Source organism: Monodon monoceros, unplaced genomic scaffold (genome assembly GCF_005190385.1).
Source record: "Monodon monoceros isolate NGI ecotype Baffin Bay Population unplaced genomic scaffold, NGI_Narwhal_1 Super_Scaffold_1, whole genome shotgun sequence".
In the NCBI taxonomy this organism is placed as follows: domain Eukaryota; kingdom Metazoa; phylum Chordata; class Mammalia; order Artiodactyla; family Monodontidae; genus Monodon; species Monodon monoceros.
In genome coordinates this window covers 71,396,145-71,410,340 of record NW_021703765.1, presented here as the reverse complement: position 1 = coordinate 71,410,340, position 14,196 = coordinate 71,396,145, and the positions used below count along the sequence as shown (strand labels likewise).

Sequence of the window (14,196 nt, the reverse complement as noted above, 5' to 3'; positions counted from 1 at the left end):
CACACACACACACACACACACACACACACACACACACACACACACACCCCGAAAGTATTGTAATAGGGAAAGGAGATCCCCAGGAGTGATATGAGAGGGCATGTTGTCCTTAGTGGCTTTTTGTATCTTTGTTTGATATTTTGCTGATGGTTGTGTGTGACAGGAGTGACTAATTCATCTGAATGTATGTGATGCTGAAGCTGATAAAAGTAAAGCATTTTATTAATCTGGGACTAGGACTCTCTGCTTGAAATTTATTTTTATTACTACTAACTAAGAAAACAGCTATTTAATCACATTAAAGTAGATAACTGGGGAGAGAGCATGGAGGGGGCTAGGTCCTGGAGGTAAAAGCAAAACACAGTACAGCAAGGAAAACATACCTTAAACCGTAATGCCCAGCCCAAGTCCCAGAATAGGAAAATGGAGACTGTGGTGTGGACTGTTTCCTACAGGAGTTTGAAGCTAAGAAAGATCACGATTGTAGTGTTATACTGTATGTGTTAAACCTTCTGATAGTATTAGAAGTACATCTCTGGAAAGCTAAAGCTCTATGCTCTACATCTTTTATTCTTGGTAGTTTTTGGCACCCCCAGATGGTTTTTCCTTGAGTGACTGATGTATTTCAATTACCAACTAGCTCTTTGAAAGAACGTCTACTCCTTAAATGGAAATCTGCTTTGTAAGGCTTTGTGCTGTGGGATTGAAAGTTGTATTTGGAAGGTCGATATAGGGGTTTTCTTTTTGGAAAGGTCGTTGTCTGCTGTCATCTTATTTGGAATAGAGTTTTATAATATAAAACTAGAGTTTAGATTTACATATCTCCAAAAGTAACTTCCATGTTCGTACTTTAAAAAAAAATTGCCTTTACAAGTCTGCATTTTATGTATTCATGAAGATCGTTATTCAAGGGTTTGATGTCCATGTATTTCGCTAATTTTTACAGTGACCAGGGTTCATTTCAGGAATCCATATGGGATCTCAATAGCCTCATTGGTGCATAAATGAGTAGAAATGGGTACAGACAACATTCTCTGATATTCAGAAGTCTTTAAAGTACCCATGGCTTCCAGTTTTGCCTGCAGTTCCAATAGGTCGTTGTTTCTTCAAATCATGGTGCTTCCTCAGTCTGTCCTATTGGTAGCTGCCCAGGCCCTTTTCTAGCTCTGCAGTGATACTTTACTGCAGTATTAAAGGAGGACTATCTTAAAAAAAGAAGCCAGAGAACTATAGTTGCCTTCTTAGTTTGTTAAAGGACTGCATTCCTTTTTTGTGGCCCCTTATTTTTCTCTTGCCTTTTTTCTAAAGTGGTATTCCATGGACCACTCAGAAGTTAAAACTTCCTCTACACTTGGTAAGGCTGAGTTCTTTCCTTTAACCATAGTATATTTTGGAGCTGTAATTAATAAATTTGATTGGAATCACCAAAGTCAAATTTTTATCCTGATTAGTTGCTGGATCATATGTTCCTAACCAGCCGTTTTTTTCAAACTGTAAGGTCCTGTTGCAAGGGCTGTTGGTAAACCTTGCTATGTTTTCCAAACCAAGAGGCCATTGGATAGGCATATGTGTTTAGGGTATCCTGGCCTCTTCTTGACTGAGCGTATCACTGTCCTTTAATCAAGCTAGAAGGTACACTTGAGCTTTTTCAGATAGTCCTTCTTTAAACCTGCAGGATCACAAGTAATCTTTTTAATTTTCTTGTGTCCGTCCGTCTTTAATTTCTCCAGATACTGCAGGCAAACAGCTCGCCGAGGTGTCCCATGGGGGTTTAAAAGCCGCATCGAATGCAGTTGAATTAGCGCCCGTGGCGCAATCCCGCGGCCTGAAATGAACCCTGCGAGGCTGTGTATCAGAGGGTATGTTGTTGACTATTGGCCTATTTTCCTATTGGGCAAATTATTCGGTCATAATGGAGATGGGGGCAGAGCTGACTGAGGCTGTGCAAAAAGACTGTCTTTTCTAGAAAGGATCTTTGGGGGCATACATCAACTTTGAGTTTAGTACTTTACTTAGCCCAAAAGGGTGCCCTTCTGACTTCCGATCCTGATGGCGTAGGCCCACACCCATGAAATGTTCTTCCCTGAGATTTTCTTCTGTTGTGCCAGAATTTCTGTTTAGGATTCTTTATCTTGCCTCTGTTCATGTTTCATCTGTATATATGTATTAATCTAATTAAAGCACATGTGGTGTATGTTATGGGATTTTCTAGCATAGTAGTTTGGATGGACAGGTAACCTGGTTTTTGCATTTTCTGTCCTCAGAATGGATGATGACATGAATTTTTATAGGTCTTTTGTTTGGTGTCTTCTATCTTGATGCAATACACATATTCCTATGTTTGTGATATATTATTCAGAAGTAAACAAAACCAAGGAGCAGCCTGTCTTTTTTCTGAAGGACAGTAATTTTTATTTGTGGTGGTGGTGGGATGGTTATATTATTCTGGTATTTTGGGAACCTTTGTATAAAACAAAGTTTATCTTAGATGCAGAAAAACATGGAGTAATATCCCTTCCACAATGGCACTAACCAAAACCTTGACTGATGTGGTATAACAAAGCCTTCAGTCCTGTTGAAATGAACATAACTGCTAGGAGAAAGTCTACATGGTGGTAGCAGCAGCTAAATATTATTAGTAGTAATATTAGTGAAGAAGACATTTGACTCCAGTATAGGATAGAAGAAAAATATCATTTTTAAAAACTGATATTCTGTTTGGTGACCAAGAACTTTAAAGATTAGATCCAACATCTTGATTTTAGTTTGAGTGTTGTTTTGTTTTGTCTGGCAAGGTATGTCTTTGTTACCTGACATGTGAAATGTTTATACCAAGGTGATGTCTTTCCTTCCCAGACCTCAGAATATATTATTCAAGCTTACAAATATGGTGCATTTGAGAAGATCCCAGAGTTTATCGCTTTTAGGAACAGGCTGAATAATTCTCTTCATTTTGCACAAGTCCGTACTGAACGGATGTTGTTAGACCTTCTACTTGAAGCAAATGTGTAAGTATTGCACAAGAGCTAATAAGGAACTAAGAGATTAGATCAGATGCTGAGAGCCATTAATGGGCCTCATGGGTGTCACTAGCGGGCTTAAGCTAAAGAAAAATGGGAAAAAAAAATGTAGGAGGGAACAGGGAAGAAAGGGGAAGGTGCCTGTCATGGGGAATGATAGGGTACTGCCAGCACCATCCCAGGTTCCATACAGAAACCAGCTAGGCCATGGTCATCATCCCTGGCCCATATTATGTTTACAAGCTTCCCCATACCCTGCAAACATGGGATTTCAGGAATTAATGCTGATGAACTTTATTTTGGTTGGGCCTCCAGATGCCTTTCTTTTGCTGTGTAGCAGGCCAGAACCAGCGCTTGGTTCTATTTCACGTTATATGAGCTCTTACTTCCTAATATTAAAGCCTTCCTTTCTTCCTTCACTCTTTCCTTTTCTCTCTTTCTAGTAAAACAAAGTCCTGGCTAACATGTTTTCATGACTATTTTATTATTGAATAATACTTAAATAAATTTTCATTATCACAGATCAACCAGCTTAGCAGAAAGTATAAAGTCAATGAATCTTCGGCCAGAAGAAGATGACATTCCATGGGAAGCCTTGCGAGACAACAGAGACTTAAATGTTTTCTTTAGCTGGGATCCAAAAGACAGGTAACTTGAATTTAACCCCAAGCAATTTATTTTTAAAGAATCAAGATGAATTTAAGAGTTTTATATATTATATTATATATTATGTATATATAATAACATTTTTATTGTAGGGATCAGAAAATATAGTTAAGCCAAAGGGAGAAAAGAAAACCTCACCCCTATGTTGAGATTACTGGTTAATCTAAAAGTTAATTCCTCCTTCACAGCATACATGAAAACGGATTCCAGATGGATTAAAGATTATATGTTAAAACTTAGAAGAAAATATAAAAAATACTTTTAAATGGTTGGGATAGTCTTTCTCAGCATTACACCAGATCTGGAAACAAAGGATTTGACCTCTAAATATTAGTCTTCTATATAGAAGTAAATTTGTTAACAAGTTCTAGAGGTATCTGGTAAATTGGTAAATTTCTTCATATATATTAATATCCTTCACATATACAGAGAACTCAATAAGAAGAAGATAAATGAAAAACAAATGGGGCAAAGGGTTTAATAGGAAATTAAAGAAATGTACTTTACAGCAATAAAGATTTGATTTTAATCTATCAGACGACGATTTAACCTATCCCATAAAAAAAGATTAATCCTTGTTCTCAGCTAGGTTATGGGAAAGTGGTTGTTGTGTGTTTATATGGCAGTAAAACTTTATATAACCTTTCTATAGGGAATTTTAGTTATATGTATCAAGATTGAAAAGGCTGTGTACCATTTAATTCAGGAGAACCACTTCTAGGAAAGTGGAAACTAAGGAATAAGTGCACAAGTATGTAGAGACATGTATAGAAGGTAGTTCTGAATATGCTGTAATTTGGGGGCTGCCAAGACTACATTCAGTGATTTGCCAGGACTCATGGGATTCTACATGTAGTTGGACTCACAACTAAGTTGTTTTATAACAAAAGGATACCTGACAGGATCAGCAAAGGGAAAGACATACAGGTGGAGTTTGGAAAACTCCATCACAGACTTCCAATGTTCTCTCCCTCCTACGAAGGAATATACTGAGCGTGTGCTCCTTTTTCCAGCAGCAAAAAATGCGGTATTTCTGTGCAATATTTCTACCCAGAGAAGCCCATTAAAGATTTGGTGCCCAAGGTTTTCATCGGCTGGTGATATAGGCACCCTCAGTCTATCTAGCATGTACCAACATTTCAGACTCCCAGAAGGAAAGCACTGTTCACCCTTAACCACATAATTTGTACGAACAATCTAGGCAGGTGAGCCACTCTTGTCATTTAGGGAATGGTTGGCCTGCTAGGTTCCCAGACATCAGGCAAGGGCCAACATTGCAAGTAGGCCCTTCTGAAGATAATAGCCTCACGGTTGCTATGTTAACTTTTTTTTTTTTTTAAAGAATATTTGGTGGGGGGATTATTTATTTATTTGTTTGTTTTATTTTTGACTGTGTTGGGTCTTCGTTGCTGTGTGTGGGCTTTCTCTAGTTGCGGTGAGTGGGGGCTACTCTTTGTTGCAGTGAGTAGGCTTCTCACTGTCGTGGCTTCTCTTGTTGTGGAGCACGGGCTTTAGGCACGCAGGCTTCAGTAGTTGTGGCACGTAGGCTCAGTAGTTGTGGCTCATGGACTCTAGAGCACAGGTTCAGTAGTTGTGGTGCACAGGCTTAGTTGCTCCGTGGCATGTGGGATCTTCCCGGGCCAGGGATCAAACCCATGTCCCCTGCATTGGCAGGCAGATTCTTAACCACTGCACCACCAGGCAAGCCCTATGTTAACTGTTTTCTGTACACACTGTCATAAAAAGATGCAGTTTGCAAAATAGTATAAACACTGTGAACCCATTTTATCTGTTTAAAGTATATTACATAAATATTTGTAGTTCATTTTCGTACATCGTATTGCAAAAGTCTGAAAGGATCTATACCAAGCATGTTAATATTGTGGGTTCTCCATCAGTAGTAATGTTGTAGTTATGACTTGTTGACATTTCCGTTATAAACTTTTTTTTTTTTTTTTTTTTTTGCGGTACGCGGGCCTCTCACTGTTGTGGCCTCTCCCGTTGCGGAGCACAGGCTCCAGACGAGCAGGCTCAGCGGCCATGGCTTACGGGCCCAGCCGCTCTGCGGCATGTGGGATCTTCCCGGACCAGGGCACGAACCCGTGTCCCCTGCATCGGCAGGAGGACTCTCAACCACTGTGCCACCAGGGAAGCCCTCCGTTATAAACTTTAATTTTGAATTGTTTATATAGAATAACTGGATTTATGTTGTGTTAGGCTGAAAGTTGACAATTTTGGCTACCATTTGTGGATTTTGACTTAGATTCATTATGCATATCAGAATCTTTTTTTTATAAGAGCATGGAAAAACATTTGTTGTAAACTGCTCTTTAACAAAGAATATTTAGTTTTTTTAAACATAAAGTTTGGCAGTTAATAGTGTGAAGCAGATCATATTTGTATTGATTGAAAAATGAAACTTAGAAACTTAGATTTTAAAATCTAATTTAAAATCTAGTGACAGTGCTTAGCTTACTATTATTTATCATTTGAATCATCTAAATTTAGTGAGAATATTAATTGAGAATGTTTTTCTTTCTAATTTTTATACTCTGTAAATCACGGCCTTAAAAATAATAATGCATAATGAAACAATTCCAACATGAAAAGTGTTTTTTACTTTTGTTACATAAAAATAATTTGAGTGCTTACTTAATATACCTTGAGTGGTTATCTAGTAAATCACTAAATAGACGGTATCACTCAACAAATAATGTTATTATTTTCTGAAGGAATAAAGATTTCCAGTCATTAAACAAAAACTAAATAATCAAGTGTTCTGTATCAGGAATTCTAAATATGCCTTTCTAAGATCCTTTTTATGTGTCATTTTTACCCTGAAAGTTTTAACTAATTGAAGTGATGGTTCAAAATAAATTTTAGAAAACTTAGGATAGCATGGATTCTGTTCCTATAACAGAATCTCAGTGGAATATTTTTCCCAAGACTAATACAAATTTAACCTGATTTTTTAAAGACTTTGTTAGCTTCCATTTAAATGATAGTATAGGGACTTACCTGGAAATCAGGTCCAATGGTTAAGACTCCACCTTCCAATGCAGGGGGTGCGGGTTTGATCCCTGGTGAGGGAACTAAGATCCCACATGCTGCGGGGTACCGCCAAAAATTTTAAAAAAAGAAGGAAAAAAAAGATAGTACAAGCATATATTCTTTGGGAGCATTTTTTGTTCTTCAGACAAACAGAAGTGATTTTAATAAGGCTTAATAATATTTAATGGCAACCTTCTGTTCTATTTTAAAAATCTAGTCTTTTGACCACTTTGACTTTTTAAATACATGACATCTTTACCAAGTACACTGAAGGTCTATTATAGGGAGAACTGGTTGGGAGAAAATAAAAGTTTTGATTGTAAGTCATTCATTTAATTAAAAAACATTGCAAATACTGCATGTTGTTATTTATGTAAAATCAGATAAAGGACATTCTTGTCAGGTTCCAAAATTTGTATATACTTTTAGGTCATAAGAGTTAATAGTTTTATTTATTACTTTGTAGATTATGTTATTTATGTGTGAAACAAAGCAGGAAAATATATTGAGAAAGAATTTGTTTATGGAGGAGTTTTTTAATGTGTTACATTTCTTAAATGTAAACATATATTTCTAATGCATACTTAAGTAATGTTTAAGGAAACCAAAGTAATGCATTGTTGTGCATGTTGGCAGTCAAAAATAAAACCATTTTGGTGGTTAAAAAATATATATATATTGTGGGTTCTTGGTTATCAGGTCCCCTTTTCCTTTTACTTTTTTTACTTTTCTGTCATTTGAATTTTTTATATTATGTATTTTATCATCAGAAAAATGAATCTCATGTAAGGGGAAAACGACCTGTTAGGTAGGTTATCTTTCCCATTTTATGGATACCGAAATGGGGACTTGGACTGTTTTGGTTTGTCCAAGATCATTCAGCTATTAAATGAAAGCTGAGACCATTCAAAGGCGTCTTGACTGATGAAAGTGAACTTTGAAAGCTTTAAAGTTAACATGAATAAAATGGATGGTTTGCGGATGTTTCTTTTTAAGGGATGTTTCTGAAGAACATAAGAAACTTTCCTTGGAGGAGGAGACAATGTGGTTAAGAATCCGTTCCTTAACCTTGAGGCTGATCAGTGGACTTCCAAGTCTTAACCATTCTGTTGGGCCAGAGAACTCAGAGAAGACCACTGAGAATGGAGTATCCTCCCGGATTGATATTTTCCGTTTGCTCCTTCAACAGCTGGAGGTGGCCCTGGAGACGGGAAAGCGATTTATTGAGAAGGACATTCAGGTATCATCAGTGCGTATTTACAATCAAAGCTGCAATAACATGTGACTGTCTTTTTGAAAATAGGAATTGGGGATGGCTGAGTAGTAAAGAACAGCATTTTGTCCCACTTTGTGGCATCTACAGGAAAAAGACAAATTTTTAAACTTGGGGAATTGCAGATGCTTCCTCAGTATCCAAATTGGATAGTGAGGAAAAGCAAAATAGCTTTTTTGTGATGGTAAACTTTTTAATACCTGTCAACAAATTAATACAGCGTTTCTGTTTTCACCATAATGATTTGGTTATTATTAGCTTGCTGATCAGTGCTTTATAACTTAATCATGGAGATAGATTTTTATCCAGTTCCTTGTTTTCTCATTTTGTATTTTATGAATTTAAATTTCAGTGGATTTAAAGAACATTTAAAGAACTTTTTTTCCTTTCCAGTATCCTTTCCTTGGTCCTGTACCTACCAGAATGGCTGGATTCTTTAATTCTGGCTGTTCTCAGTGTCAGACCAGCTCTTTTTATCTTGTTAGTGATATTTATGAGCTGGACATCAATGGTTTAGGTAAGTGTATACTTGCATGAGTATGTTTACAGGGTCTTTGTCACTGAAAACTTAGTAAATGCAACAAAATATCTATAACCTCACATATTTGGAAAAATTTGGAGGAGATGGCAGGTGGAAGCTGTTCTGGAATCTCTGGTTTGCTATACAAGAAAGTCCATTAAACAGTTTACAAAATAATGTTTAGAAGCTTAAGTCCATTCCATATATTTTTTTTAATCCACCCTGCTGCGCCCCCCACACCCCACCCCCGTACCTCTAAATGCTGCTCACTCCCTTTCCCTCATTTTCCCACTTTTGTTTTAAGTCTGTTCCATATTTAAAATCATTTTTTAGGGCCAAAAGTTGAAGAAATCCTTGATTTGTTGAAATATTGTTGGATTTCAAGTTGAATTCTTTTCATTCATTCATTTAAAAATTTTTTTTAAATTGAAGTATAGTTGATTTACAATGTTATGTTAGTTTCTGTTGTACAGCAAAGTGATTCAGTTATACCTGTATATATATACACATGTATTTTCATATTCTTTTCCATTCTGGTTTATGATAGGATACTGAATATAGTTCCCTGTGCTATGCAGTAGGACCTTGTTGTTTATCTGTTTTATGTCTAGTAGTTTGTATCTGCTAATCCCAAACTCCTAATTTATCCCTCCCTCATTCCCCTTTGATAACCATAAATTTGTTTTCTATGTCTATGAGTCTGTTTCTGTTTTATAAATAACTTCATTTGCATCAGATTAAATTCTTTACTTAAAAATGAAGGCCTAGGGACTTCCCTGGTGGTCCAGTGGGTAAGGCTCTGCGCTCCCAATGCAGGGGGCTGGGGTTTGATCCCTGGTTGGGGAACTAGATCCCGCATGCATGCCGCAACTAAGAGTTTGCATGCCACAACTAAGAAGTCTGCATGCTGCAACTAAAGATCCCGCATGCCACAACAAAGACCTGGTGCGGCCAAAATAAATAAATAAATATTTAAAAAAAGAAAGAAGAAGGCCTAAACTTTGTAGAGAAAAGATTTTTTTCTAAGCTATCAACCCAGCGAGAGTCACAAATAGCATATAGGTCATGTTTTTTTGTTTGTGTTTTGTTTTTCACAAGTCATAAGGCTTGTGGATCCTGTCATTTAGAGTATTTGAAACACATAGATTTCTGGTCCTCCTAGAGAATCTTAGGTAGTGCTTTTGGCAGAACAGTAATTAATACCTTTCTTTGCCTTTTTTCTTTCCCTTTCTCTTTCCTTTTCTCCTTTTCCTGTCCTTCATCTTTCTCTCAGTAATGGAATTTAGAGGCCTGTGGGTCTTAAGAGAAAACAAAATGTCCTTGCCTATGCTTCCAGGTATTGGTCTTACTTCTTTATCTTACTAAAAATTGAATTGAAAGTTTTTCATTGTGTTTCAATTTTAGAGGATACAATGGAGATCCAGGAGCGAGTAGAGAATAGTCTTAAGTCTTTACTAGAACAGTTAAAAGGTAAGTGGTCTTACTGTGGATTCCCATATTGTATCTGATTGTCTGACAATAGCTCATTTTTTCATAGAAACTTGCAAGAGGTTTTGAAAAATAATAATACACACGTTTTTGGTATTTTTAAAGACTTTGTTTCTAACTTTAAAAAGTTTTGATTACAAAAGTAGTAGACACCTATTGTAAAACAGTACACAAGTGTGTATGGTCTTTTCCCCTTTCCCAGCCCCATTCCTGCAGAAGTAAGTAGGTACGTGCTGTTGGCACTTTGCAGTCTGTATTTCTGCATACCACCTAAACAGTCATATATGTGTGTATGGAAATACATAGTAGTGATTTTTTAAAAAAGTATATGAAAAGGTATAATACATGCTTTTCTGGCTTTAATTATTTGTTATCTTGGACATTTTACCATGTCAGTTATATACACACCCCATTTGTTTTAAGGGCTGCATAATATTCCACAGTATTGTATCAGTGTACCAGATTTATTTATATGCTCTGAGTACATAATATATTATGCATAACAATGATGACATAAATATCTTGGAACACAATTGTTTGGGTACTTATTTGAGTATTTCCTTGGGGTTAAATTCCTAGCAATGAAATTATTTGGTAAAGAATATACATATGCATTTTCTTTTAACTCTCTCAAATACTTAAAAAAATTATTATTATTTTATTTAACTATAGTTGATTTACAATACTGTGTTAGTTTCAGGTGTACAGCTTCAGATTCTTTTCCATTATAGATTACTGTGCATTTTAAATCTATAAGGGTCTTTCTTTTTAGGAGCCTAAAAAGTCTTTTATTTTGTTGCTCAAATGAAGACTGAGAATTAAAAGATGATCAGGATTATGAGAATAAAACCTGGTATTTGTTATGAAGGTGCATTTCTACCATGCACATTGGTCTTTTAGTCTATAATGGCACAAGTTCTTTTAAACCATCCACTTGAAGTCTTATTTTTATTGTGCCAATGGCCTATCTCTGGAAAGGTGTAGCTGGTGTTTATTTATTTTTTAAACAGTTATCCCATATTTTATTTTATTTATTTTTTAAAAATTATTTATTTATTTATTTGGTTGCGCTGGGTCTTAGTTGCGGCAGGCAGCCTCCTTAGTTGCGGCTCACAGGCTCCTTAGTTGCAGCACGTGGGCTTCCTTAGTTGTGGCATGTGAACTCTTAATTGCAGTGTGCATGTGGGATCTAGTTCCCTGACCATGGATTAACCCAGGCCACCTGCACTGGAAGTGTGGAGTCTTAACCACTGGACCACCAGGGAAGTCCCCGTAGCTGGTGTTTAGACCCTAGAATATATATGTCTGCCTTTTATGTTTTGAAGACAATAGAGCAGTAGTCGTGTGGCTTTTTAAAGAGCTTAAAATAGGGCTTCCCTGGTGGCACAGTGGTTGGGAGTCTGCCTGCCAATGCAGGGGACACGGGTTCAAGCCCTGGTCCAGGAAGATCCCACATGCTGCGGAGCAGCTAAGTCCATGAGCCACAACTGCTGAGCCTGTGCTCTAGGGCCCACGAGCCACAGCTACTGAGCCCACGTGCCACAACTACTGAAACCCACGCGCCTAGAGCCTGTGCTCCACTATAAGAGAAGCCACTGCAATGAGAAGCCTGCGCACCGCAAGGAAGAGTAGTCCCCGCTTGCCACAACTAGAGAATGCCTGAGGGCAGCAACAAAGACCCAATGCAGCCAAAAACAATAAATAAATAAAATAAAATAAACTTAAAAAAAATAAAGAGCTTAAAACAGATATTCTTTGGTGTTTGTTTCATTGCGGTGGGGGAGCTTTCTGGATTAAGTCTTTATATTTGCTTATTCTTTATTAGATTGTGCATTGTGTTCCTAAAAATAACATTGAAACAAAAGCTGACTAAAACTGTAAACTATTTTTCTGTTTTCAGATGTCTTTAGTAAATGTAAAGGTGATCTCTTAGAAGTTAAAGATGGTAACTTGAAAACACATCCTACTCTTTTAGAAAATCTAGTCTTCTTGGTTGAGGTATGTTTTTGTTCTCTTTGTGAAAAACTCAGTTTTTCTTAATTGTGTGCAGGATTAATTTTTCAAAAATGAACAGGTAATAGGCACCTTATGCCTGTAATTTAACCCTTCACTCCCACCTTTTGTTAATTGAAAAGCAATTTCAATTTTCTGAACTAATTCCTTCCAAGGGTATCAGGAGAATTTCATTCATAATGTTAGGGTAAAACTTCTTGAAATTTGCTTTACAAATCTCTAAAGATTCCTCAGATTCACTGCAAATCTAGCTCTCTTCTGTTCATTTTCCTTTTTGACTCAACTATTATGTAGTTTAAGTTAATTCTGCCAGCTTTCTAAATTTGTTGCTGCTGTTCACTAATTGCTGAGATTCTGCATTATGAAAGAGAATCCAGGAGCTGATGTAGCAAAACACTTTTTTTCTTTTAGCCAGAGAGAGAGAGAAGGATCATAAACACTCATAATCCATTATCTTTTTTCCGTTTATTTTGTCACATGTTTATTTACTTTCTTTTTCTACTAGTCTGTAAGCTTCCTGAAGGCAATATTCTCTGTTTTGGTGACATTTTAAGTGCCTAAGAGATACTTAATGAGTGAATGAGAAATTATTGCATGTATATGTGTACATGAATACACTGTAGCATAGGTGAAGACGTGTAAACACCTAACTTAATTCAAAGGAGAATATGTGCTGACCAACTGGGGAGATTTCTTCATACACAATTTAAGGTTTGCAGGTGAGGCAGTATCTTACCTGGATGGAGAGGTGGGTGGGGAGAGGCATATTTTACAGAACCTTTGGATTCCATACCTAGGAATTTGGACTTTTCACTTCAGTGAAAAGGATGTTAATGGATCCCCATCTCCTGCAAGGAAGTGAAAGAAAATTGGACTGAGTAGAGCAGGTGTCCTGAACCCCCGGGCCATGGACTGTTAACCAGTCTGTTAACAGACTGTTAGGAACTGGCCCGTACAGCAGGAGGTGAGCAGCAGGTGAGCGAAGCTTCGTCTGTGTTTACAACTGCTCCCCATCACTTGCATTACCGCCTGAGCTCTGCCTCCTGTCAGATCAGCAGCGGCATTAGATTCTCATAGGAGCGCGAACCCTACTGTGAACTGTGCATGCGAGGGATCTAGGTTGCGTGCTCCTCATGAGAATCTAAATGCCTGATGATCTGAAGTGGAGCTGAGGCAGTGATACTAGCACTGGGGAGTGGCTGCAAATACAGATTATCATGAGCAGAGAGGTTTGACTGCACAGAGACCATAATAAATCAGTTGCTTGCAGACTCATATCAAAACCCTATCAAGTGAACAAACAAGCTCAGGGCTCCCACTGATTCTGCATTATGTTGAGTTGTATAATTATTTCATTATATATTACAGTGTAATTATAATAGAAGTAAAGTGCACAATAAACGTAATGAGCCTGAATCATCGCCAAACCATCCCCCCGTCCATGGAAAAATTGTCTTCCACGAAACCAGTCCCTGGTGCCAAAAAGGTTGGGGACCACTGGAGTAGAGGATGAGTTTAGAGCTGGGAGAGCCAGAAGAAAGAATAAAGACAGTATTCTGAGTGGGAGATGAAGAAGACCTGGTTCAGTGTGGTGATTGTAGAAATTAGAGAGTGGAGAGTTACAAGAGAACTTGAAGAGATTTGCATAGAAGAGCTGTTTGCATAGAATTTGTATAGTTCATAATCTTCTTAATAGATATCTTGAGTGTAATCCTTATTGATGAATTTGCAATTTTTCCTCTTTCAGACTATTTCTATTATCCTTTGGGTGTCCAGTTACTGTGAGAGTGTCCTGCGACCATACAAATTAAATTTACAGAAAAAGAAGAAGAAGAAAAAAGAAACCAGCATCATCATGGTAATAACAGAGAAAACACAAGTAACAATCTGGCTGCATGCTGCCTTTTCTTTTCACTGTTTTCCTGCATTTTGTAAGAGATCATAGGACCCAATATGCATTCATTTTTTCTCCCCAGCTTTTAAAAAAAAATATACACCTGCAGAAAAGCTGAAAGACTAGTATAATGACACCCAGACATCCTTACCTAGATTTCACCACTTGTTAACAATTTGCCACATTGGCTTTATCTCTCTCTCTCTCTCTCTCTCTCTCTCTCTCTCTCTCTCTCTCTCTCTCTCTCTCTCTCTCTCTCTCTCCCTCTCTC

At 37.2% G+C, this 14,196-nt stretch overlaps 1 protein-coding gene across 3 annotated transcripts in view; it reads left to right on the top strand.

Moving 5' to 3' along the window:
• The window catches only part of NAA25 (N(alpha)-acetyltransferase 25, NatB auxiliary subunit), a 62,607-nt gene that overhangs the window by 33,883 nt on the left and 14,528 nt on the right, over nucleotides 1-14,196 (top strand). For all 3 annotated transcript variants that reach the window (XM_029224217.1, XM_029224203.1, XM_029224210.1), the window contains 7 exons: nucleotides 2,857-3,008; nucleotides 3,543-3,668; nucleotides 7,734-7,977; nucleotides 8,404-8,527; nucleotides 9,935-10,000; nucleotides 11,919-12,016; nucleotides 13,779-13,889. In XM_029224217.1, the coding sequence (XP_029080050.1) occupies nucleotides 2,857-3,008; nucleotides 3,543-3,668; nucleotides 7,734-7,977; nucleotides 8,404-8,527; nucleotides 9,935-10,000; nucleotides 11,919-12,016; nucleotides 13,779-13,889 (921 nt within the window). The remainder of the gene's footprint in view (nucleotides 1-2,856; nucleotides 3,009-3,542; nucleotides 3,669-7,733; nucleotides 7,978-8,403; nucleotides 8,528-9,934; nucleotides 10,001-11,918; nucleotides 12,017-13,778; nucleotides 13,890-14,196) is intronic.